We start from the raw sequence: 26,794 nt of genomic DNA on the forward strand, positions 1-26,794 counted from the left end.
ACCTGTATAGACAATTGAGGTGAAGTAGAGGTGCTGTAACCATAGCAATGTGAGCTAAAGACCCAGTTGCTAGGAGAGGATAAGGGGGTGGTTTGACTCAGGGGGACCTTTGTATTACTTTCAGATCTGCACCCTGTGGGCGATGGGCATCCTGTCCATGCACACCACTACAGTTCCTGGTTGCCTCAGCACAAGTGTTGGCTCGGCCTTGCCTGTGCTAGCTTTGTGTCTAACAACTTGACCACTACGTATGTCCCTGCACACTTGGTGAGGGAGGGAGCTTTTGGGTAACGAAAGCAAACATTGGAGGTTTTCTTTGGTACTTGGTTCAATTATGATGACATGTATAGAAAGTTTTAAATGGTTACAGAGTTGAGATTGCTAAAGATAAAACTTTTCTAATGGAGCATACTAAATTTATCCACACAGAATCTATAACATACGAAATAAATTAATAGGGAACACAACAGAATATGTTATGTTGTAAATGCAGCATGTGGCATTTAAGATAAAATAGCAAAAATATATACATTTTTGGTGCAAAGACACAGACACACTTTGGACCCATCTCACACAATTAATTCAATCCCAAATGAAAAACACACATTTTTGAACAGATGTAACAGGAATGAATCATTTGAAAATAAGCTCTCTTCTCCTATTGTCTCCTGACCACCTGATACATTGTATTCTCACTTAGTTGTCTGTCTCTTTACTACATTTTAAGCTCCATGAGGTCAAAGCCACTTTGGATTACAGCTCTATACCCAGCACCTAGAATCTGATATATAATAGGTTCCCAATAAATAAAGAGATCATGAATGAATTTAAAACCGGCACATATTTAAGCAAATTAAAGTCATTTTCTACAGCATCACTTCCAATGTGATATTCCAAGAGCTCAGCAAGGTCCTTGGTTGACCCCTGACTCTGTGAGTTGTGTCAGTGTCCTGCGGTTACATAGTCACTTGCTCAGACCAGCACTGGCTGTTTCTTCCCGCTGGGATACCCCCAGACTGTTTTGTACCATAGGACAGGGGTGCATGGTTGTGGGTGTGCTGCTGAATCTAAGAGGTTAATGGGGTGGGGGCAAAGCATGCCAGGGGGAGGCTCATTCCAAGGTCCCCCGGAATTGCTGCGTGTGTTGCTCCAGCTTCTTGGCCTCGGCCTTCAGGTGCCCCAGGGCTGCGGGGCTGGGGTACTTGAGCACTGCCTGCTTGGTGGCCAGCGCCAGGTCCTTGAGCAGGCTGCACAGGTGGTTGCTGCCACAGAGGACTTCGTTGCGTGCGTCCCTGTCCTGTGTCTCCTTGCATAGTGCGTCCACCAGCTTCTGCCCCACCATGATGATCAGCTTGCTCTGCGTGATGACGATCTCGGGGGGCTGGCTGTCGTTGAGACTGCTGGAAAAGGCGTTGATGGCTTTGAAGAGTGCCCCAAAGTAGAGGCGGCAGTGTTCGGAAAGGTGGATCCTTTTCTCAGGGTTCTGTAGACTGGAAGATCGGGGGGTAGGACAGCAAGGATTCTACAGAAAGAGAAGAAAACAGTAGCTCAATGAGAGATCCCTCCAGCAGGCTGGTGTGGTCTCTCTTTTCCTGCTTGTGCTCAATTGGCTAGACTCGTCACATGAAAAAGTACAACTTTGGGAAGTCCTATACACAACATCTGCCTAACAAATTAGTTAATGCTTTCAAAATACTGTTGCAGTGAGTTATAGTGTATGAGTGTATTTACAGAAACAACTTATAAATCGCATTGTGCATATATAAAATCTTCCACATGCTAGAGAGAGATTCTTACTCAATCCTCCAACAAGCCATCAAAAACCCATGCTAAGGAACACCTTAAAGACTAAATTTATAAACTTCAAAAAATGCCAGCAAACTTGATGATAAGATTTAAACCCTTATTCAACAGATTAAAGATCTTTTAAAATCCTTTCTATCTCAGTCTCAGAGATAGACTGGGAGGGGATGGGGATGGGGTGGCGGGGTGGGAGTCCAGCCACTACAGCACAAGTTCAATCCCTGGCCAGGGAGCTGACCCACATGGCACAGCAGACCTCTCCTGTCTCCCCGCTGCTCCCCTCAGCAGTGTAGTTTGGTCAATCTGCCTGTTCTGCTCCCCACTTGGTCTCTGGTGAATCCTCTCACCCCTGCACCTCTGGCCTGCACCCCAGTTCTTGTATGCATAAATACGTAAATTTTTAAAAATAAAAAATAAATTAAAAAAGCCCCTGTGTTTACTTAAATTAACTCAAAGGAAATTTTGAAAACTGGTAAATGGAAAACAAGTGAACTTTGCCACCAATAGAAAGCAACTGATAAAAAGAGGCACAAGATAACATCTAGACTTAAAAAAAAAACAGAAGAGGAAGAACAGCAAGTGTCAACAAGGTGTTAAAGATACGGGCCCCCCAAAATGTGGTTTTTATTTTGTTGTTATAATCAGAAAAATTAGAGAATGTCAAAGGGAATGTGAGTTTGTGCTATTTGAATGCATACCAGTTTCAGCCATGATAAAAATACAGAATGTGAATTATTTCACTGAAGGTTAATAGATTATATTCTACATCCTGGGGTTCTCTGGACTTGGCTTGTCCCTTCTACTGTAAAAAAGGGAAAACCATCCCCCAAACCAAACCCCTCCTCCCCATGTGTGTTGCCTATAATGTTGAAATATTCATAGCAGAGAACAATTGTAGGGATAAGCTACATCTCTCAAAATTGTAATATGTGGTAACACCTACCTGGGTTTCTAAGTCTCTGTTGACATCCAATCTTGGTTCCAAGGTGGGTTTTTCTCTCTCTTGTAGGTTAAGCAGCTTCTGATAAAATAAAATACCTTGGAATTGCCAACTTGGATGGTTTTTAACTACAATGCCTTATGTTGTTCATGGACATGGTGGTTTCTACTAGTGTTTCTAGTAGCTGCTGAAGTTCAGTTTTTGTGGATGGCTCTGCCTACTGATGCCTCTGCCAACAAAGGACATTGCGGCATCCCTGGTGGGCATCACCCACCAACGTGGCCAAATATGACATCTAGGTTTGTGCAATGACACCGTGACATTCGCACAGCAACAAAATCACCTAACTCTTAAGGGAGTTACACGCATTTTTAAAATGGGGAAATGAAAAATGTCCACATTCTTAGCTTCTCTGGAGGTACCAAAGCTCTCACTCCACCAGGCATGTCAGCAGATGCCAAGACTGGGCAGAACGTGTTGAATGTGACAAGTGTCCCGAGCCCAGCTGCGCCCTCAGACTCGTGACTGACCCTGCGCTGAGGTCTCTCTCTGCAGGGCTGGAGCTCAGGCAGCTAAAGCGTGCAATGTGCAGCCGGAGCCTGGAGGTGGCTAAAACCCCCACAACTCAGAGTGTTTACACTTCCTCTTCCGTTTCTAAGAATCCACTACAGTGACTAGATGTATAGCTTTTAAAGATGCAAGGAAACTTGAGATGAAAAAATTTTGCTCGAAGGGCAGATTTCAAAAGGTTTGAAATCAAACCTTTGAATTTCAAAAGTAATTCTTCCCCTTTTGAGGAGTGGAGAAAAACCCCGGGCCCCCACATTTCCAGAAGACTTTCTACCCGCCTTAACATCAAAATATTCATCTGACTTCTTAAAACAATTTCATCTAGAATTTTCCTTTTGAGAATTTTATTTTCTGAAAAGTGCAGCCCAGGTCTCCCCAAAGCCTAGCAGTTCTAGAAAGATCTGCAGCATCGTGCTCAGGGTGTCCTCTCAGTAACACTGAGCCCTGAGCCACCAGCTGGGACTCGGAACTCACCTGGTTGCAGACATTGGTTCTGTTTTTCTTCAGTAGCTCAGAGGACAACGCGCTTTCCCTTTGTCGATTGAAAGGGGAGCTGCTTTGGTACGATTCGGATTCCCTTTGGGGAAGTCGATTGCATTTTGCAAGCTTAAATTCTGCATTTGGGGTCAACAGTACAGTCTCTCCCCTTTCACAACTGTGCTTGAAAAGGAGCCTCCCGTTGGCAATGACCATGGAGGCAAATCTCTTGACGTCTTCTGGAACCGTCCGCGCCGCCATGACAAATCTCTCCAGGTCATCCGGGCTGGTTTGGCCTTTGTCAGTCACAAGGACTTCCAGGGACCAGTTGACGCTCTCCAGGCTTTCCCTGGTTTCCTGCAGGATCTGGTGCGAGTGGGAGATCACCTGCAGCTGCTCCCGGATTCTGGCCTGAAGGTGACAGTCAGTGAGCCGAGAGGCTGTCCTCGCCACCGCCCGGGCGAAGGCCAGGAATTCTCTCAAAGATCCTTCTATGTGTTCAACCGCCCTGCGGACGGCATCCACGTTGGCCTCCAGGTGCTCTCGGGACCGCCACTGCCTGCTCACGAAGAGCATCAGGCCCGCGACGGAGCCAGCCACCTGGTGCTGCAGAACTGCCGCCGTCTCTTTGGCCAAGTCCTGGCCCATGGGCTGCTCCATTGCTGGTTCCTCTGAGAAGGAGCTGGACAAAGAGTCAGTGGATGCGGAGGAGCCGGAAGACATGCCGCTGGCTCTGCTGTCAGAGCTAGAAGCAGACAGTCTGTCCAGGTCGGGAGACAGCGAGGCCGCCTGTCTGGGGTAGCACCAGGAAGCTGGGTCCCGGGGGTCCTCTGGAGCTCCGCCCGCTTTTCCCAGCTCCTTCTTGGGCTGGGGGTCACTCACCATCCCTTTAGGGATGTCATAAATGTTCGGCTTGGTGTTCTGCTGCTCCACCCGGGGAGCCAGGAAGCTGGAAGGAACCCTGAAGTTGGTTCCTTCTTCCAAAGGGACCGCGTCCCGGGGTGCTGGGCGGCCACAGGAAGGAATTTCCTGAAGGCTGAGTTTTTTCTGCATGGATGCATTTTTAGGCAGGTGTGGCGTGAGGGACGGGGCTCTGCTGTCTGGAGGACTCGGGGAGCTGGACAGATGCCAGGGGTGGGCCTGGGGCCGCGATCCTTCCATGAAGCCGGTTAGAGCTGCATTTCTGACACTGGCTTTTTCTGAAGACACAGGCGTGTCATAAATCCACTCTGACTTCTGAGGGTTTGGCAAAGTGCTGTAGCCACTATTTTTTAAGGCTGTGGCTGATGTCAGCGGGACACTCTGGCCCTGGGAAGAACCACACAGGGTCGCCTGATTTAGTAGCAATTAAAAGGGGGTGTGAGTGACTCTTCTGACCAATGTATATCGTGCTGAGGACCTACTGCATGCCTGTGGGGGCGCCCACTGCTGTCGTCACACACGGCTCTTCACTATCTAGTTCGGTCCTCCTTTGAATCTCCTTTCTCTCCACTTCCACTAAACCTTCACACCACTCTGCTCCCACCCTCTTTGCAGAACCCAGACACCCAGGCTGTTTGCCTTTCTCTGAACTCAGAATGCTTCCTTTGCACTGTTATGCTGAATTTCCCCCAAGCTGGTCCCTCTCTTCTAAATGCCCTTTCCATCCCTTTCCTTGCCATCCAGCAAACTCCTACACATCCCTCATGGCCCTACTGACACGTTGTTGCCTCTATGGTGCAACCTTAGCCATAGGGGTTTTATTACATACACGTGACAGACTCCAACGATCGACATGGATTATGGACTCCAGTAAGTCAACTCTAGACAAGTAAAAGCCCACTTTAGCACAACACCCCTCTGAGGGATATGATAACTAGAAGCATTGATTCAAAAGCTAGTGAGCTCATGCTCTGTGCCCAGCACCAGATCTGGTCTTCTGCAAGGATCACCTCACTTAATTCTTGCAGTATGTCTGTGACACGAGAGAAGTTAGAGCCGTGTCCTCCCCTGGAGAGAGTCTGTTCCCAAGCACATGCCTGCCATAAGGAATTACATTCCTAATTTGGACCACACTAATGAAGCTTCCCAGAGGATTTTCGTGGTATCAAACCTCAGCCCCTGGGCATACTTACACTTGCTTGGGTGGCAGGGGCACCGAGTCTTGCCTTTTGGGGGCTGGCAGGTATGTCATATAATCTCTGCTTCTCTGTCTCCTGGGGAAAAGACCACAAGAGGATGATTTGGATTTTTCCCTCCTGATGACTGTGCAGCGCACACTCTCCCTACTCCAGTTGGTTCCAAATGAAAACATCGATGGGGCTTCAGTGACGACGCTCCTCTGGACATTTCAATTCCTCCATGAGCCTTGGGGAAGCTAAAGTGACTTCTTGTCACCCTGAGTGACCAGCACCTGCAGGTTTTCATCCTGATCAGAACTTGACTGCCAGCCCTGGCTACCCTTGAGAAGCATGTGGGAACTTTACAATTCTTTTGCCTGGAGCCCACCCTGACTTCAAACAATGGAGTCTGGAGTTGGAGAGTGCAGGCAGTGGGTCTGGTTGAGGTCCCCAGCTTTTTATCTCCATTGATGGGGCAAGGAGAAGGCAGCAGCCTCAGAGCAGTTTTGATGGGCTAAGCGATGAGAAAAGCTGTTTTCTGATGACACAAAACCTGTCTCGCCAATTCGATGTACTAGCTAGCTACAAATACAAATTTTTTAGACTCATTTATTTATGCATACAAGAGCTGGGCTGTAGGGCAGAGGTGCAGGGGTGGGAGGATTCGCCAGAGACAGAGTGGGGAACAGAACAGGTGGATCTACTGAAATCCACTGCTGAGGGGAGCAGCGGGGAGACAAGAGGGGTCTGCTGCGCCATGTGGGTCACTCCCTGGTCAGGGATCGACCTCGTGCTGCGGGGGCTGGAGATACCTTCACAGTGCTGAGATTTAACCTCTTGCACCACCAGGGAGGCCCACTACAAATAAATTTTTAAAAAATTTTCACCCTGCAGAGACCATTAAGATTCTGGTGTATATCCTTCAAGAGATTATTATTTAACAACACACATATATGTATGTGTATAGCTGCTCAGACAGCAGCTCCCTGGGAGCCTGGGCTTTTGGAAGAAGGTGGCTGGGTGCTGTGTATGCATGGATTAAAACACCCACGACAGGTCAAGAGTACAATTTTTAAAAAGTAGTCGTAATTCAAGTAGCACGATCTTCTCCCGAGCTGGCCTGGGCACTCCGGCCCTAGAGATGACTTTTGAGTGTGATGGGTCCTTTGGGGTCAGTGGGTGGCTCCAGAAAACCCCTGCTGGTAAAGCGAAGATGCAGTGTCCGTGACACTCGGAGGCCACCCTAGGGGCTGGTGGGGGTGCTCACCTTCAGGGCCGGGGGTGCCCGGCTCTGGGCCGGCTTGTCGTACAGCGGGCGCTGCAGAGCCGGCATGGAGGCCCAGGCAGGCCTGGGAGTCGTGAAGAGGGCCTGGGGGAGAAAAAGAAGAGGTGAGGGAAGGAAATGCCCCAGGGGTCTACAGATCACATTCAAAGTCGCCCCCCAAGGGCGGAGGCAGCTCTGGCACAATTGGGGCGTTCACCAGCACCCCTAACTGCTGTCCTCCACTCTGAGGCAAGGAATAGCAGCATACAGTGGGAGGTCCCCTTGCACCACCCCATCTGGAAGCTGGTGAGAAATTCAGGTTCTGGGATCCACACCAGCTGCATTGAGTTTGTGTGTCCTCATGGGGAGCCCCGGGATCTGCGGCATCCCCACAAGCTTCCCTGTGATTTAACCTGAGCCCGGGAGGCCCACGGATGCAGCCGTGGCTGAAAGGTAGGGGGCTCTGAGGCACAAAGAGGGACCAAGAGGCCCGCTGGTGTCTCATGGGCCAGAGTGTCCCCGTGGACTGGACGTGGGGCTCACAGGCCAGCGAGACGCTCCAGAGGTGGGGCCGGAGGTGACCTGCCTGCCTGGGGGTTAAGGGAAGAGCCTCAGGCCCCCAACTGGAGGACAGGCCATGTCACTCGGCTGAGAGCTGATGAAGTCAGCGGGTGACACAAGGGATGGGGGGCCTGGCACGAGGTTAGTGCTCAAATTCATTTATTTGATTGTTTTGGGTGAAAGAAGGTGTGGCAGTAGGGAGGGCCCAGGGGTCTGGCCAGAGAACAGGCTGGAATAACAGACGCACATGAAGCTGCTACAAAGCCAAAGCAGGACCTTCCTCCCCGGGACACAGTTGTCAAGCGAGACACATCCCAGGCCTTGACGTCTCTCGGCAACAAGCCGCCTTCTTGCGAAAGCCCAGGCTCCCAGGGCACTGCTGTCTGAGGGTCCAGCAATAAGAAGGGAGCATCTCCTCCGCCAGGGAGCAGCCGCGACTCCTGGCCTCAGGCCAGGACTTCAGAGACGTGCCACCAGGTGCCATGTGCCATGTCTACTCTGACTTTGGGGGTCCCAAGGAGGGAGTGGCTGAGTCCACTTTGCAGCCTGGACTGATAGTGACCCCAAACACACTGCCCCATTTTGCACAGAGTCCATCCACTCCTTCACCTACATTTCCTCCAAAGCCCCGCGTCCTCGCCTGTGATTAGTCTCATCCTCTGCTGACACATGCTTGTGGCCCCCCCCACTTTGTGGGTCCCCTCACTCAGTGCACCCATAAATCTGATGTGGTCTCCTCTGGCCTTTGGCTGATGGGTCCAGGACAAACTCGTCACTGGTTCCCCATGACACTCGGAAGTTGAACCCGCGCTCCTAAGAGCCGTGCTCCCTCCAAGCCCACACCAGACGCACGTGTCCCCCACTGACCATCACACCCCTGGACCTTCCTCCCAGCACCCACTTATCCCAACGCACCAAGCACCCCCACCACAAAGCCTCCCGTGCCGTTCCTTCCTCCCCTGCTCCCCTGGCCTAGGCCCATTTACCAATGAAGCTGACTTTGTGGGTGACACAAAGTCACCCACAGAGAAAGCAAAGGGACTTCCCTGGGGCGGGGTTACGGATGGAAGGAGGCTGGTAGGAAAATGCCCAGTGTTTCTTAGAAAAACGTAGGTTCAATTTGGCAATGATTTCAGGAACATGTTTGAAAGGTTGGTTTGAAGAGACTTGGGGAACCCCCAAAGGAAGCTCCATTTCAGGAACTGGTGGGTGCGAGAGCAATTTCACAAAGAAATCTGACCCTTTTCATTTGAAATACGAATGATTCCTCTCTCTGAATTTAGACCAAAACCAAATATATTCATCACATTCATTGCAGGGTGATTTTTTTTAAAAGTCTGGCCCACATATTATATTAAGGAAGTTGGACTAAAAAGTAAAACCTGTGGCTGCTGGGGGAAGTGGCTGGAAAAAGCAGCTCTGGCTGCTGGTTTCGTTGTGCTGCTTGATCTGGGTCTAAGGACCGAACCCCACCCTTAGGACCTGGCAGGTCAGCTTCAGTACAAAGTTCGCTGCAGAGAAGGGGTGCGTCCACCAGGGGCAGCTAACAGGCTCAAGGCCGGCCTGTGTATCTGGGCCGGAGCAGGTAAGGATGTCCGGTCGGAAGCAAGGAAGCCTCCCACTCAGGTCTCTGCCGGCTGTGTGACCCTGGAGGGGCCTTTCACCTCCCAGAAACCTGTTTCCTCATTTGTAAAATGGAGAGCTGTTCTGTCGCCAATCCCCTCCAGCTGGAAGCTGCTGCTTCCAGCCGCACAAGACCACACAGACTCCTCTCAGGACAAGCTGAGCCACGCGACCTGTTCCCGTGCCAGCTTCTAATTTAGGCCAAGCTTGCTCTAGAGATAATCCAGCCATTGTGGACATGGTTGTCTGGGCTGTGTGGGCCTGCAGGAAAACAGCCCGAGGAGCAGCTGGACACACCTGGACACACCTGGTCCCGGCAATGCTCTGCCCTCAGGACTCTGAATGCACAGTGGTCTCAGACCTGGGCCAGTCACCTGCTCACATTAGCGGGGAGATGTCTGCCTTTTCAGAGGATCAGAGGAGTTGTAACTGATCATCTTGCTTCTTCCAGCCCTTTGCTTCTTGCAGTAGAGGAAGAGGTGAAACTTTCCAGTCTCACCAAAAGGAGCGAGTAGAGGTGACCTCAGAAATGATGGGGTGCAGCGCTCTCGAGATACAGAGCGAGAAAGAGGCACGCAGAGGGGCGTTTCGAAGTGTCCAGTTGTCCACAGGGCCAGGCTGCCCACAACCAAGTGACCCAGGCCCAGGAATCCTGATTCCTGGGCCCCAGAGGCAGTGCTTGCTTTAAGAGACCCCCAAGCACAGAGAAGGGAGGGAAAAAACCAGTGGGAGGACGAGAGAATAGATGTGGCCAGGGCAGCCGTGGAGGGAAGTTGAACAAGAAAACAAGGGCAGGAAAGTTCCCTGGGTATTTTATGGGGCCACCTCAAGAACCCAATTTGAGCGGCCACGCACCCTGGCTTCTGGCTTCCCCTTCTGTGGATGTAGTTTCTGGTATCACTGCAGCCGCGCCAGTGAGGGTGCCAGTCGCCCCGACACTTGGTGTCCAGGACTGTCTGTGAGTCTAGAAGTTGAGAGTGAGGTCGATGGTCACAAAGGCTTTCCCGTCTCTTGAGCCCAGACCCCTGGCGCTGGTCTGGGTGTCAGGAAAGCTGGAGACGGTGGCACAGCCACTGCTCCCCTTTCAGGGACAGGCATGGACAGTGGTTTCTGCTTGTTTTGCTTTCTTTAGTGGCTTTGAAAAGCAACTGAAAAGAGCTGCCCCTGAGGCCACTTGTGCTGTGGGAGGAACCCCTCTAGGTCCTGCCCTGGGGCCAGCTGTTCCAGAAAGGCCCAGCTCCCCTGGGAGCTCAGCGACATCCCTGGGGCTCGGAGCTCGCGCCCGCAGGAGGCAGCTGTGCTGTAGGTGGATGTAAAGTCCGCGGGATCTAAAATCTAAAATCTTTTAAGAAAGCAGCTTCAGGGCTTCCCCGGTGGCGCAGCGGTTGAGCGCTGGGCTACGAAGCTGCCCGCAGCCTCTGCAGCGCCGGTTCGATCCCTGGCCACCGGCAAGGGTCCCATATGGTGCGCAGACCTCTCCTGCTGGGCCCGCTGCTCCCCTCAGCAGTGTGCTTCGGTCCTTCTGCCTGCTCTGCTCCCCGCTCTGGCTCTGGGGAATTCTCTCACCCTTCCATGCTTCTAACTGTACCCAGTGCTTGTATAAATAGATAAATAAATAAATCTTTAAAAAAAAAAAAGAAATCAGCTTCATGCTGAAGGAAGGGGGCACAGGCCGATGGTGGGGAGTATTCCTGGAGGCCCCCAGCACCATTTGGGGAGCAGCCCTTCCCCGGCACTGTGGCCACCTGTGCGGGGTCCCCGGAGCTGAGATCTCATGTGTGCTGGCTGGAAAGGCCCTCGAGGCTGAAGACCATGCAAAACTACACTGTGTTCTTAACACCCCAGGAAGGCCAGATGGGGGTGCAGGGAGCAGTGGGTGTCGGGAAGACACCACATTATTTTGCTCTTTTGTAATTCCCTTAAAAATTTCTGCTGTGTTTACTGAGGGCTTCTTTTCCCCTGTTTTTTAAAAACTGCTATTTTTTGAAGTTAGAGATGGAACCATACTTTCTAGAACACACAGGTCAACTTCCTAATCTTTTGGCTCATCCAATTTATTGAGTGAGTCCCGCCTAACATTCTCCCTCCATCATGCTGGGTCCTGAGGGCTGGGAGAAAGGAGAGAAGAAAACGCAGGTCTCAGCCAAATGCCTTTCTTCTTCTTTCTCCTTCACCAATTCCCCTTTAGGGGTAACCACGGTGGGCGTGTCTTCTTTCCATCCCGTGAGCACGCGTGCATGCACACACACACACACGCACGCACGCACACTCCAGGGAATTGGGTGGGTTTTTTCCTTGATGGTTTTTTTGTTTGCTTGGCTTTTCCTTCTTTTTTAAATCAGTATTTACTGATTTACCTTGCACTTCCCAAACTCTAGGGCTTGGGGAGGACAGCATTACACCTGGACACCTGCACACGCCTCACCCCCAGCCCCCCATGACCGTAAACCTCGGCACCTCTGACTTCTCCCTGAACAAGTGATGTTACAATAGCTGTGGCCTCCATGACCGGAGATCTGCTTCCCTCTCGTGGATTTCTGTAGCAATTCTAGACGTAGAATTCCTGGGTTGACAGGTGTATGAATATATTTTAATCTGACGAGAATTTCTGGTCTTTGAGCCCACGGAAATTCAACCCCAACATTTGCCACCATCACCACGAGTCTAAAGCAGCCCCCTTCTCTCCCATGAGCAGCCCTAATGCTTCTGCAAATGGCTCAGCTAAGCATTCAGTTCCCACAAAGTGTGGGTGTCTTGGAGAGCTGGGGGACCACTGGGGTGCAGAGTGTTAATGACAACTCAAGTGGGGGCAAGCACGAGCTCCCCCATAACCCCAGCAGTCTGGATCCCCATTTTGCACATCTGGTCTCCTGTGAGTCCAGGGGGCCTGAGGCCCCTGGGTGTCAGCGACCCTCGGGCCGGGTCTTTTGTCTGAACCAGCTCACCTGTCTCGGCGCACCCAGCGCCTTCTCACAGACGATGCTGCCGCTGGCCGGGGGGCTGGGGACCTCGTAGACCTGGGCGGCGGCTGGCGGGGGTCCCCTGACCCAGCTCTTCATCTGCTCGTACACGGGGCCAGGCGGCGAGGGGCTGAGCAGGGTGGGCGCCTGGCAGGTCTTCTCAGGGCCGGCAAGAGAGTCTCTCATGAAAGGGGGGCAGGGCCTGTCTGCGGGGGTCTCCGTGAGGATTTGGAGGCGGTTGGCGGGGGCCAGGCCCAGCCTCCCATGGAGCAGACACTTCCACCAGCCCTCGCTTTCCGGCACATTTTGCTCCAGAATGGTCAGGATGTCTCCCCTGGAGAAGGCCAGCTCGTCGGAGCAGTCGGCGCAGTTGTCGTAGAGGGCCCTGGCCAGGAGCGCCTGGGACGGGGGAGAGCAGGTGTGGTTATGAGTGCCGCTGCGGGGGGTGGGTCCTTGGCCACCCCAGGAGCCCCCAGCAGCTCCCAGCTGCTCCCAGCTGCTTTGCCCAGGGGACCTCATCCCCACTCTTTACCCAGTTTACTCCTATCCATCCTTGGGGTCCCAGGTGACGTGTCACATCCTCAGGGAAGTCTGACCTGCACCCTAAGACCAGCCTGGGCTCCCTAATGGGCCCTCGTGGTGCTGATTTAACGTGATGTGGATGGGAGCCCTGGCTCTGTGACTTCCCAGCACCTCCCTGGCCTTGAAATGGGCATAATGGGGCTCTCCGCCTCCCGGGTGAAACCCCCGCGGTAGATGTGCGTGAAGCTCACTTAACAGTGTGTGGCAGTTAGTTCACGCCTGGTGAGGTCGGCTTTTCCCACATCCCTGTTCCAGGGGTCCTGGGCCGGGGGTGGGGGGGGCTCCTGACTTGTGCTGGAAGTTGTCAGAAAACTGGGACCCGATCTCCATTATTCGCTGCTTGGTCCCCAGCGCCAGGCACACACTGGTGCATGAATGTTCCTTAATGCACCACTGATGAGACAGACACGGGGTGGGGGCTCTCCTGGGGTCACACAGCCGGGTTTCTGAATTCCCACCCACCAGGCTCTCTTGGTGAACCGCATGGCCCTCCAAAAAAATACATATATTCTTGTGGCTGTGGCAGTGCCAGTTAAGCCGCCTCCTTACTGGAATTTTCTGCTCTAATTAAATGAAAGCAATTTGCTTCTGTGGGTTCTAATGTAGTCACCCCCCTGCCTTCCTTATTATATAATTCCATTATACAAAAATTAGGCAGTATGAAAACGACCCATAAGTTCACAATCTGAGGTAATCATACCACGTTGACATTTACCTTTTTGACCACTTTCCCCCTTTCTGTAACTAAACATATGTAATGATGCTTTTTACCTTCCTTAGCGCCTCATACCTAGTTTACAAATGAAGCAAAAATGACCACTCCTTTCTCGACATCTGTTGAGAACAGTTATTTTTGTTTGCATAATTTTTTTTGTCACAGGAAATGGACAAGGAGGGCCAGCCGCTCAAAAATAGCAGCTTAGACACATAATGGGGCCTGCAGATTTAGGGAAACACAGCTACGTGTAGACCCCAGATGCATAATGGTCCTTCATGCAGGCAAACGGGCTTGAAAGTCCCTCTAAGGTCTACTGATTTCCCAGGGGACCAGGGACAAGTTTTAGCCACAAAACTCTTATTTCAGGAGCAAAGTTCATTTAAAAAAGCACAGAAAAAGACAAGCAAAGAGAGAAAACAAAAATGTTCATAGAGACCCTGGTCCGTTCCTCCTTTAGTTTGTCTTCCCAGAGCTTTCCTTGTGCATGTTGGGTTATATCACACTGAGAGTCACAGTTACAATTTTAATACTTCATATGATCAGTCAATACACAGTTTCATGACCTTTTTCTCTTCACTTAAAAAAAGATGGTGTCAGGGCCTCCCTGGTGGCGCGGGCGGTTGAGCGCAGTGCTGTGCAGCACCGGTTTGATCCCAGCAGCCGGTGAGGGTCCCACAAGGCTCAGCAGACTGCTCCTGTCTCGCCCGCTGCTCCCCTCCACAGTGTATTGCATCAGTCTGCCTGTTCTGTTCCCCACTCTGTCTCTGGTGACTCCTCCCACCTTCCCGCGCTTCTGGCCTGTACCCCAGTTCTTGTAAATAAATAAATCTTTAAAAAAAAGATCATGTTCTTAAAAAAAAAAAATAGATGGTGACATCTTCCCACGTCAACCGTTTCCTTCTCTGCCCTTGGACGTTGGTGCCGGTGTCCATGGTGCAGATGAACTAGGCTTGTCGTCCCTGGAATTGGGACATTTCAGCTCTTTCCAGTTTTTAGCTACTGCAACAGCCTGAGAGAAACTTGACAGCTAGATGTGGGCAACTCCCCAGTCCGGTTTCCACAGCTGCATCTCTGGGCCGGATGGGCCAGGAGACCTTAACCAGGCTCTTTCCCCAGCCGGGCCTGGCCCAGTCGTGTGGTTTGCCTCATTTACGCTTCGCCCACCAGGGATGAGGCTACACACCCCCTCCATTCACCCTGTGCATGATTAGATATTAGATATCAAAACATTCCTTCTAAAATCTTTGTTGAGGTAACTTCAAATTATTTTAACACATCCTTGGAAATACTGAGACTTCCCAGAACTACAGATCCAGCCCTCGCTGCAGTGGGTGCCGGTTGGCTGCCTGTCGAGTTAAGGGTGGACGCAGACAAACGTTGTCCTGTCCTATTTCCAGGCCTTTGGAGGGGAGAGACACAGCTCCAAGGTGACAGCGCAACCTCGCTCAGAGCAGGGCAAGAAGGAAGCCTTTTGCCCGCCCCTGGTGACCCTCAGGAAGGCTGACCTCTGAGATATCCAGAGCATGGACCTCGAGGCCTTGCTAGTCTGCACCTGCAGTTACTGTCCCTTCAAGCTGCTGTGAGTGGGTTTCACATGAACGTGGGCACTCGGCTTAGTGGACCCACAGAGACGAAGCATTTAGCAGGAAAACATTTCTAGCATCTTATAAAGACTGAATTAAAGTCAAGGCTTAGTGAAGTTATGTGTGGCTTTGTAGATTTTTTTCACTTAAAGAAGGTAATAATTTTTGTTCAGTAGAAATGGATGGAGGTTGGAGTTTATTAGCTTGTCGGAGTTCAACCAGATTTGCATGGACCCTTCAAGACAACCCTAACACTCCTTTGTTCAACTGCCTGTAAATACCGAGATTCTCAAAGGCTCTCTGAGCATTTTACTGGTCCCTTCATTACTGGTCCCTTCATTAAGGAATCCGATTAATACATTCTTGGACCAGAGTTTACTGCACATCCTCACAAGAGTCTTGATTTTACCTTTCCAGAAATTACACTTTAACTGCCACCCTGGGCAAGAAGACCAAAGAAGAGAAGGGAAAACAAAAACACAATCTCCAACCCAGCATCATAACTTCCATGAAATACATTTAACACACTTTTAAAAGAAAAAGCCTGCCGCAGACACGCATTTTTCTAGAAGCAAGAGCACATCGGCCCTCGGGGGGCAGCACCTGCTGAGCTGGTGGCTTGTCTACTGTGAAAGGGAGGGACAGACTTGAAGGAGCATCTGTCCCCCGGGCCCCACAGCTGTCCACAATGGACAGCAGCAGCCTAACTTTGGAGACGTGGTTCCCCAAATGTTGCCATAGCCCAGTGCCTTGCAGTACGAGATTTCATGACCAGCAGCGTGTCTCTGGACAGCTCACGAAGACATTTAATATCTCAGAGTTGTAATCACAAAGGTTTAGGTGACAGCAGAAGAATGAAACCATGGGCGTTCGTCACTGAGCGAGGAGAGGGGACAGTGAACAATGCTGAGGGGGGCGCTTATTTGTTGTGTAGCCAGAAGTTACTCTATCACTTCATTCTCGGAAGCCTCACAGGTGGGTCATCTCACGCCCATTATACAGACAAGGCAACTGAGGATCAGAGGAGGGAAGGACTCACCCAAGGTCCTGGGAAGCCCTACTGTGTGCTTCCTTTTACAGCCTGTTCTCCAGGTACTGGCTGCAATGCCTCCCACACTTGGCCTGGGGCATGCTGGACTCTGGATTAAAACCTGCCATTGCTTAGAATTGCACTTAGAACAAAAACCTGAACTCCCAGCCCGAGCGCCTCCAGGCCCCCTCTTCTGCCCATTTCCCTCCAACCACCTTGTTTTCTGACTTTTCTCCGATGTACTAAGCTGGCTTCCACCTCAGGACCTTGCACTTGTGATTCTTCTGCCCAGATCACTCTCCCATCAGATCTCTGCACACTCTGTTCCTCCTCCTTCGCATCTCAGAGCAAGAGTCAGCTCCTGCAGAAGCCGCTCTGACCCCCCAATGGGGCCGGCTGCTCCCCTGCGTCTGCAAGGGACATGGAGTCAAGGATCCCCTTGGCAAGGTGAAGAAAGACTCTGGCCTGGGGCCAGCCAGGCTTCCGCCAGCAGCTTGGCAGGATGGGGAGAAGGAGAACCAGCAGCAACAGCAGCAGCAGTAGCAGCAGCAGCAGCAGCAGCAGCGAACATTCACTGGCCACCTCCGCTCTGGCGCTGTGCTAAGTCGTTGGGAGAGAACAGATGGAAGCAATTGTCAGGCTGCTGCAAAGGGACTCGAGCACATCTGCCAGCAGCGCTGAGGCTGCCTACAAGGTATTTTTCACAGGAACTTAATTTGGAAATGTTTGTGCAGACACTTAAGAGAGGAAGGAGGAAGGTGGTGTTGTTTGATTCCGGGTAAAATGGAAAAAGCATTCCTTTTTAAAAAAGATTTATTTATTTATGCACACAAGAGCTGGGGTGTAGGCCAGAGGTGGGGGGCAGTGAGAGGACTCACCAGAGACATAATGGGGAGCAGAACAGGCAGATCTACTGAAATACACTGCTGAGGGCTGTAGCGGAGAGACAGGAGAGGCCTACTGCGCCCTGTGGGCAGCTCCCTGGCCGGGGATCGAACTCAGGCCGCAGTGGCTGCCATAGCCTCACAGTGCTGAGACTTAACCCCTTGCGCCACCAGAGAGGCTCTGGAAGAAGCATTCTTAAATAATTTCCAAGAAGGCATTTCCCTCAAGCGCGTTTCAGACAACAGCCAGGAGAAGGGAAAGGAAAACGAGGAAGCATCTGGAAGGAACTCAGGGAGATAAAGACAAAGAGTAAGGATTCCTCTTGGGGGACCCTAACACCATGGCAGGATGAACACTGACTCCGCAATGAGCAGTAGGAGTCACTAGCTCCAAGTGGAAAAATCTGGGCCCCCACCTCCCCCTCTAAGATTGCACGGTGGATCTACTAGATGCTTGGCGGGCTGCTGGCAAAATAGGAGTGGGCAGAAACAGCTCATGAGCTTCTGCCAGTCAAACTCCAGTCAAATCACGACTCCACTTCTCTTAAGTACAATGAAGGAGATGCAGCAAGTGCTGGGCTGTGAGGAGCACTCTCGGGGGGAGGTGAGGGGTGTGGGTGGGGGAGTTCCCCTGTGAAAGTGGTGGTGGAAACAGATCTGGGGGTGAGGACTTGGTCAGTTCAGGAGTGGGAGTGAAGAAGAGGAGGAGGCAGAGCATAGAAATGTGTGAGGGCCGAGGGAGAGCGTGTGTGTCTGCCTGTGTGTGTGTGTGTGTGTGTGTATGTGTGTATGTAAAGTGCGTGGAGAGTCGGAGGAACTGAAAGAGGACCAAGCTGACCAGGGAGAAGTAAATAAAGTATCTGGGTCTTGATTTCTGGGTCTCGTTTACATCTGGTTGCTGGGTGGCAAGAGGATTGGAGGGCGTCAGGAGGAAGCCACCGGCTAATCAAAGCCAGTTGCCCAATCCAGGGAGGAGCTGCCCTGTTCTGAGATGTGGGTGGAGGCTGGCTTTCGGGGGGCTGTAGTGAGGAGGTGGTGAAGGAGTGTTCAGCCTTTGAGGTCAGTCTTGGAGGAAGGGCAGGATTAGCGTTGCCAGAGAAGGCAGCAGGGACGCACTGCGGACCAGGGGGAGCAAGGAACAGGGCAAACCATCCTCATGCTTTCTGTCTCCTGCAGTGACATCAAGAGCCGCGAGCGGCAGCTCCAGTTCTAGACAGAACCAGGTCTCCGAGCCTCTAGAAACACCACCTGTCGAAGTTGCAGTTTTCTGCTTCTTCATCATCCTTGCTATCCTTCCTATCGGGTGGCCCCTCTCTAGACTGGCAGGGTGGGCACAGTTGCCCACGCTGGCTCTCTTAAAAGCCCATATGGTCTCTCTGCTTGACTTTCTGTTTTGATTTTCTTCAAGTTCACTTGAAAAAGCAGTCACAGAAGCTCAGAATTAAACCGAAGTGGGAGCCTGCGGCGTCGTTTGCTTTAGTGGCCTCATTTTAGAGCTTGGTGGGACCTGAGAACAGAAAGGTAAAGCAACTGGCCTAAGGTCCCACAGCAGCAGGCAGTAGAGTGGGGATTCTAGCTTGAGTCTGTCTGGCTCTGCCACCTGCCACTGTCCATTCACTGCACAGACTCCCCAAGTCCACGTCTGTTTCTTACACGAGTCTGCTGAAGTCCAAATGCATATACGTTTAGAAGGAGCTGAATGAAGGACATCTATAGGCAAGAACAGCAAACTCAAATGACTACAGGGGTTGGAAATGAAATAGATATAAATGAGAGGCCAGCACTTGGGAGTGGTGGAGACTATGGCATGCTCAGGCAGGTTTAAAATATTCCTAGTTAGGTCAAGCTAAGAGCTCTGCTGCTGAGTCCACCCCACTGCTGGGGACTGCGTAGCAACCCCAGCCTGGTTTCCTTTGCAAAACAAAAACTAGTAGGCAAGGGGCTAGACATTCCTGTGCAAAGCAGGACTCCTTTTACAGGCCCTCCCCTGTCCTCCTATTGTTGGGTCTGAGGCTGGTGCAAGGTGCTCACTGCCTGAGGCTCTCTGCCTTCTCCTCTTTGTTCCCTCTTTCCCTCTGCACAGGGCAGGCCAGTATCATGGCTCAATCCTGTTCCCTCCTTGTTTTATCTCTCACAAGCCCCTCTTCTCTTGTCCTCTGACCACCTGAAAGTGGTAGCCAGGGCTCAGAAGAGTGGAGAACACGAGATGCTTTCCACAAAGCAGCCCAGAACAGCCTTCCTGGTGGCACAAGGGGTTAAGATGCAACCTATGAAGCAATCTGCAGCCTCTGCAGCATGAGTTCGATCCCCCAGCTGGCCACATGGAGCAGCTGGCCACATGGCCACATGGTGCAGCAGACCTCTCTTGTCTCGCCTGCTGCTCCCCGCAGCAGTGTGCTTCGGTCAATCTGCCTGTTCTGTTCCCTGCTCCGTCTCTGGTGAATCCTCTCACCCCCCACACCTCTGGCCTGTACCCCAGCTCTTGTATGCATAAATAAATAAATTTTAAAAAATTAACAACAACAACAACAAAAAGCAGCCCAGAATATCAGCATTTCCTTGGGAGGGTAAGTCATGCTGGGGTCACGGGCTCTCAGCAGGAAGCAGGAGCTAAGCAAGAAGCAAAACAAGGGACAGGGACTGCCCAGAGCTGCAGGGGCCTGGGCCCCGCCTCCACGGAGCACAGGCGCCATCAGGCAGCTGAACACTTTCCTTCTACTGAAATACATTTGTGAGAACACCCACGACTACCAGTATTTAGCATTTTAACTTCCTTCTCACAGATTCCCTGCCTTCCAAGAATTCTTAGTTTGAGGGGAAGGTGGCAGAATTGTTCATACTTCCCCTCTAAGGGCCAGGAGACAATGGTTATACATGAACCTCATTTTTAAAAAAGCTTCCATGGTAAATAACTCAAGATCTTGGATGGATGGGAAGTGTGAATCCCTGAGGCTCCTGAAGGGTTTCCTGGATGGGGGGGGGGGGGCACCTCCTTTGAGATCAGTGAAATGATCTCTCAGATCTGCAGGAGGGAGCTGGGCCCAGCCAGGCTAGCACGGCAGGGGCGAATTCGGGTGGCGAGAGCATGTGGATCCTCTTTAGAGACAACCGTCTCTCCGGGGAAATACTCTGCATTCTGTGACCGCAGAGAGAGAGAGAGGCTTGGAAGAGCCAAGCAGAGCTCAGGTTATGGAGGTTTATTTTCCATCATTTTTAAAAGCATTCACACCAAAAAAAAAAAAAAAAAAAAGGAAAGACAGAAAGGTTTCCAAGGGTGTAACAAGAAATCCCCTCACCACCTCCGTTTTTCCCATCCACATTCTCCAAAAAGGGAAGACAGACAGAGGAAGAAGGACACCCTTGAGGAAGGGGCCCGGTGTCCATATGATGCGGCTTTCAGGAGGGACTTGGTGGTGACAACACTCGGGGAGGTGGCGCTGACCCCCGGAAGGATGAGGGGGGAGAGTCAACCCCGGGACCCTGCAGCCTCCTACACAAGTGTGTGCAGTATTTCCCCACGATTAACCAAAGGAAGAACAACGGTCTGTAGCGTTTTGCATGCAAACTGAGTCAGGAACTGCCCCTTGTGTTGCCGGCTCTTCAGCCTGTGCCTGGAGCTTCAGGCTGGCACGTGGCTGTTCTGCTCTGTGCTGGCCCCGAGATAAATCGTCAGCATGGATTACCTCACTGGATCTTGCTTATTTCACTGGACATTCACAAGCCCACGAAGCGCTAGGAATGTACCACAAAAGCAGCTCTCATCCGGGGAACTCCTGCAAGAATTTTGGGGATGACTGGCACCATCGCGCCCACTCAGGTGGCCCAGGCGTGGGAGGCCACTGACAGCTTGAATGAGGCTTGAGCAGATTTTGAGAACCAGCTGATTTGGGGAGTGTTTCTCCCCAGCTCCTTGAGAGCAGGGCCGTGGCTGGAGGAACCGCTTACACTCCACGGGGTCTGGTTACACCCCACAGGGTCTGCCTGTCGGTGCAGTGAGCATCACAGAAGTTTCTGCTGGAAGAAGTTTCCAGGGTTTTTGCTGGCCCGGCCCAGGCAACAGGTGTCCAGGTAGTTGGGGGAGACCCACGGCCCTTCCTGCCACCACACCTGCTCCCCCTTTGACCAGCTGCACAAAAACCAGGGCCAGCAGCAAGAGTTAGCACGTGCTGCCTCGGGAGACCAGGGCTGGGGGGCGGGGGGGGGGCGGGGATGCGGGTAACATGGGCCAAGGGTTGGGAACCAGTACGTGCCTCCGGGGAGCGCTATGAGGATGTCTGCAGTGGACATGGGGACACCAGCCAACAGCCGGCTCCCCCTGACCTGCGACTCTCCCCGCTTTGTCACTTGTCTCTCTCCCCTCCTCATTCTCCTGTCTTCTGTCTGCCCCTCCTCTCCTCCCGTCTTTGAGACCTCCGATCACTGAGATTTTCCCTCGTGGATGTCAGTTGCTTTCCACAGCAACACTTACATGTCAGAGTCAAATTCCACCAGTGATGGGGAACCGGGAGTCACTGAAGACAGCAAAATGGTGTATTTCAGACCCAGAACTTCCCCTGAGATTTGCAACGATATTCAATTCTTTCTCTTTGATGCCTCGTGTCTGATGTGGTGAGAGAATGAAGAACTCGGACAGGGCTGCCTCCATCATCTGCATTTCAGTCTCAGAAATCTTCAGAATTTTGAAATGAAGTGTTAGCTCAGCAACCTCTGGCAACATCCTTCTCTTGGCGCAGCTTTTGAAAAACTTGGCAGAGCGGCTGAAGGAGAGACTGAAGAATCCTCTCCTTCTTCTCGTGGTTCCCAGTGATGTGCCAGTTAGTTCTGGAACATAGTAGAGCTTCTACTTCTGAAAAATGTGGAAAGTTCTTGAATGAAGTGCTCCAGAACGTGTAAAGCAAAGGATGTGAGAGCGAGTTCAAAAAACTCACTTTTCCCAATTCCTTTTTAGTTATTATTTTTTGGTTTTAAAGATTTTTATTTTTTTAAAAGATTTATTTATTTATGCATACAAGAGCTGGGGTACAGGCCAGAGATGTGGGGGGTGAGAGGATTCACCAGAGACAGAGTGGGGAGCAGAACAGGCAGACTGAAGAAATCCATTGCTGAGGGGAGCAGCAGGCGAGGCAGGAGAGGTCTGCCACGCCATGTGGGTAGCTCCCTGGCCGGGGATTGAGCTCGTGCAGCAGTGGCTACGGATATGAGACTTGGCCCCTTGCACCACCACAGAGGCCCCCAATTCCTTTTTTAAAAATAGTAACATGTAAGCTTAAAAAACAATTTTATAGGGCCTCCCCTGGTGGCACAGCGGTTGAGCGCTGGGTTGTGAGGCTGCCCGCAGCCTCTGCAGCACCAGTTCAATCCCCGGCCACCCACAAAAAAACCCCCAAAAAACAAAAAAACAATTTTATAAACAAACTAGAAATTCTCTCTTTTGCTTCAAAACCTGGGGCCCATAGTTAACTTGGGAAACATCCTTCATTACAGACTTCCTTAACTTAGGGGAGAAATTTTGAAATAACAAGCAGTGGCCCCTGTACATGGTTAACAAAGGGCCTCAAGCAATTGAGTGGTTGTAGGAAACGGAAGACAGCAGAGGAACTCAGCGCTCACATGACCTTCACCTGGATCCTGCAAAGAAATGACCTTTAAAGGTGACTCTTCCATGTCCTGGACATCAGCCAAATCCCTTCTGAAGGGCGATTCCTTCAGCGGTTCGAGCTGGTTGGGGCTGACACAAGGGGTCTGATCTGGCTCTTTCTACAGCTGTCCTGGCCAGGGTGGGGGTGCCACATGACACAGCCCCTCACATCCCCAGTCATGCCCTCCCGGGGTCTGGATCAACTAGCCCCCAGGGTGTATCCACAGGCACAGATGCCAGTAACCATGTTGAGCTTGGAAAGGAGCGGAGGCAGAGAGCAAACCTTAAAGACCAGACGGACTCTGCTTTCTAGCACCTCCCCAGTGGCCTGGGTTGACGGCATTTTCTGTGAACAAGCGGGGACCTTCATGGATTCCTCCAGGAGAACCTTCACTTCAGATCCATCCCCCAGCTCTAAATTCTCTGATGGTTCAGAATAAATAAAATAAAAAAGCCGCCCCTTCCTGGGACTTCCAGAGCCTCAGAAGGCACTGCCTCCTAACCAGATTTTGAGGAAGAGGCCGTGGCCAGAGAAAGATTCCAAAATTACACAATGGAAAAAAAACCATCTTTTTTCCCAGGTGTCTGAAAACCGCGGTATCCAATGGGTTTGGGTCTTGACCAGATTAACTTGTCTAGTAGACGTCCCGATTCCCAGAGACTCGCCCAGAGGCACCTTCAGTACTTCACTGATGAACGGGGATCTGTTCATCACCCACTGTGCGATGATGAAGATGAAGGAGATGAAGGATGAAGCATCCTTGGCCTAAGCATCAAAATGATGCAACAATAAATATCTCCTTGACCTTGACCTTCCAGAGATTGGTGTCTCAAATGTGGTCCAAGACCAGGTTATACCAAGCTACCAAGCTGCCTTCTACGCATGCAGAGCCCTGGAGAGCAGCCTGTTAACTCAGGGCCTTCTCCCACCACCCCCAAGTCCATGCCGCAGCGGCGAGCCCCTGAGTTATCATTTAGGAAACGCGGTTCGGGAGTAATGTTGCCACAAGCTAAGGGGCAGAAGGTGCAGCCTTTGCTTGTGGGAAAACTCATGAGGGGAAAAGAACAAGGGACCGAGGACTTCTCTGCACCTCAATTTTCTCAAAGGAAAGCGAGGTCACTCTGTAGGGTCACTCTGTAGGGTTCTGCAACGTCCTATAGTTTACATGTTTTTTTTTTCTCTCAACTCCTGCTTCTTGAAAGTCATCCCAGGGATTAAAGAAAATGACAAGTAGGTCCCGTTCCTTCCTTTCCTTCCTACTTTTTTTTTTTTTTTTTTTTTAAAGATTTATTTATTTATTTATTTAGACAAGCACTGGGTGCAGTCAGAAGCGCAGGAGAGTGAGAGAATTCCCCAGAGCCAGAGCGGGGAGCAGAGCAGGCAGAAGGACTGAAGCACACTGCTGAGGGGAGCAGCGGGCGGCAGGAGAGGTCTGCGCGCCATGTGGGACCCTCCTCCGGTGGCCGGGGAGCAGCCGGGGATCGAACCGGCGCTGCAGAGGCTGCGGGCAGCTTCACAACCCAGCGCCCAACCGCTGCGCCACCGGGGAGGCCCTCCTTCCTACTTTTTTGAAGGACAGGGGAGGAAAGGTGTGGAGATGAAAGAAAAACATTCTTTGTTATTTGATTGGTCACGAGCAATTATTCCCACCTACTGGGACAAGCTTCGTGAGACTTTCTCAAACTCCCCGAGTCTCTGAACTGTACACTTCCTTCCGTATCCACGCGCCGCCTGTATTTTTCTTTACTTAAAGTAAAATATTCAATTGAGGGCCTCCCTGGTGGCCTAGGGTTTAAGTCTCAGCACTGTCACCCCTGCAGCCTGAGTTCAATCCCCGGCCAGGGAGCTACCCACATAGCGCAGCAGACCTCTCCTGTCTCCCTGCTGCTCCCCTCAGCAGTGGATTTCAGTAGATCCTGTCTGTCTGCCCACTCTGTCTCTGGTGACTCCTCTCACTCCCCGCACCTCTGGCCTATAGCCCAGTTCTTCTACATAAGAATAAATAAATTAAAAAAATTCAATTGAGCTAATAATAATAATAATAATAATAACCTCTCTAAGCAAGATCACCTGTGAAATTACAGGGTGGATGAGCTACTTATAGTTTTCCTAGTGCACATTAAAATACGTAACTAATGTTTAAAAAACGATCTGCCTGTGGGGCAGACCTAGAACTGCTTGGATGGCAGGGCTGTGGTCCCTGTGGACATGATTTTTCCACAGGCTCAATCAGAAAAGCTTTAAATCTGGTTAGTGGGTCACAGAGCAGTGCATGATGCCTCCTGCCTGTGCACCCCGTTTTCCCAGACCATTCTTAGTGTCGGGGAAGCAAGAGGCCACCCGGCAATTGGAGCTTTTCTGCCCCCCTTTAGATTCATCTTGTCAATAACCTACGGACCACGTGTGTGGGACCCGCCAGGAAGGTTCGGGATCAGCGGCTATACCTGCCTCTGCGATCACCCAGTGGTTGATGCTGCTCTGCCAACACTTTGGAAAAAAGAGAAGCACCGAGAGGCTCTTCAGCTACAGGCCCAGTTTTCATTCTAACCCGAAGCCAACATTCCACAAGACTCTTTGCTCTTTGTGAACCTGATGGCAAATGTCTCCAGGGCAGAGAGATCCTCCTGCTTTCTGACCTCATATTTTTTTCTCACCCCTCCCAACCCCAGGTGACAGAAGTGCCTGGACAGATGTGCACAGGTGTTTAACACACACCAGCTGCTCTTGATTTTAAGGAGAAGCAACAGTGTAGAGAAAAACAAAGGCCTGCAGAAAGTCCCCTGGCAGAGAGCCCGGGGCCCGGTGCCGTCACTAAGCTGGAGAAGCTCCTGGGCGCCGACCCTCTGGCTGCTTCAGCCAAGGGAGCAAGCGGCCGCTAGCAGCACATCAGGAAACGGCTCCTAAAAAAAGGATTTCCCCCTTTTGCAGCTGTCCATGGAGTGGTCGAGGGTCAATCCAGCGGCACGGACCCTTTAACCAGCCTCCCACCTTCCTCCTTTGAAGCTATTTCCCCTCCCGGCCTTGTCACTTCCTCCTGAGTCACGGCTGTCCCAAAATGACCACGCGCGCCGCTTCCCCATTCCACAGCCGGTGGCGGCCACTTTGCTTTGAACTGACTTTGTAAACTCCTGGAGTGGCGTGGCGGAGTTCTCTTGAAACGCCTTTCTTTTCCTTTTTAAAAAGCGGGCTTTATGGAAATAGAATGTGAAGGCAATAAAGCTTGCGAAACGGGAACACGTCGTGAAGTGGCCGGGGCATGGATTTCCACTAGTTGTGATGACTATTTCCTCATCACGGAGAAGGGGCCTGGCCGCCTTGTGGCGCAGAGAAGGGAGCCTGGTGCTGAGAAAGCTGTCAGGGTATGTAGAACGGATGAAAAGTATATTTGTCTCAGCAGAAAATGGAAGTGAGTTTGGTGGAAAACCAACATCAGTTTCTTATAAAAAGGAAATAGGATTCAATAAAGCTATTTCCACCGTGCTTTGCTTTTCTTTCTGCTCTCATCCCCTGGCGGTCTCAACACCAAACGCTTCTTTTGCTTTTTATCTCTGCTTCTGCTCTTGCCTCCTGACCATTTATTTGTTGCATAGCAGCCTGAGTGAGCTTTGAAAAACATAAATCAGCTTGTGTCATCTCCTGCTTTAAATAGGCCAGGGTTTCCTTTGCAATTAGAATGTATTTCAAAATCCTTCCGGGGCCAACAAGATCAATGTGAAGGGGACCCTGCTTGCTCCTTGGGGCTCTCCTTTAACCACTCTGTCCCTTGCTTTCCCTGCTCCAACCGCCAATTCTCCACATGCATTCTCACCACAGGGCCTTTGCACCTGCTGTTCCTGCTGCCTTTGATAATTTCCCCATCCTTCAGGACGCCAAAGAGGCCTTTGCTGTCCACCAAGATGGTTTATTTTCTTTAGGGCAATTGCCACCTGAAGTCATGTGCCCATTTATTCATCTGCAGACTTTCTGACCTCACTCTGCCTTGCTCACCCGAACCCCCAGGTCCCAATAACCCTGTGTTGGGTGAAAAACTGGACAGTACATTCTGTTTTCCAGCGGGGGGC

At 51.3% G+C, this 26,794-nt stretch overlaps 1 protein-coding gene across 1 annotated transcript in view; it reads right to left on the reverse strand.

The window, feature by feature from the left end:
- Positions 1–1,111: 1,111 nt before the first annotated feature.
- CASS4 (Cas scaffold protein family member 4) overlaps positions 1,112–26,794 on the reverse strand; it is a gene marked incomplete at both ends in the record, with an annotated part of 29,316 nt that continues 3,633 nt past the window's right edge. The window contains 6 exons of the mRNA XM_084247525.1: positions 1,112–1,522; positions 2,747–2,824; positions 3,788–5,098; positions 5,905–5,985; positions 7,157–7,258; positions 12,283–12,696. Coding sequence (XP_084103651.1) covers positions 1,112–1,522; positions 2,747–2,824; positions 3,788–5,098; positions 5,905–5,985; positions 7,157–7,258; positions 12,283–12,696 — 2,397 coding nt within the window. The remainder of the gene's footprint in view (positions 1,523–2,746; positions 2,825–3,787; positions 5,099–5,904; positions 5,986–7,156; positions 7,259–12,282; positions 12,697–26,794) is intronic.

Source organism: Talpa europaea (assembly GCF_964194135.1).
Source record: "Talpa europaea genome assembly, chromosome: 11".
In the NCBI taxonomy this organism is placed as follows: domain Eukaryota; kingdom Metazoa; phylum Chordata; class Mammalia; order Eulipotyphla; family Talpidae; genus Talpa; species Talpa europaea.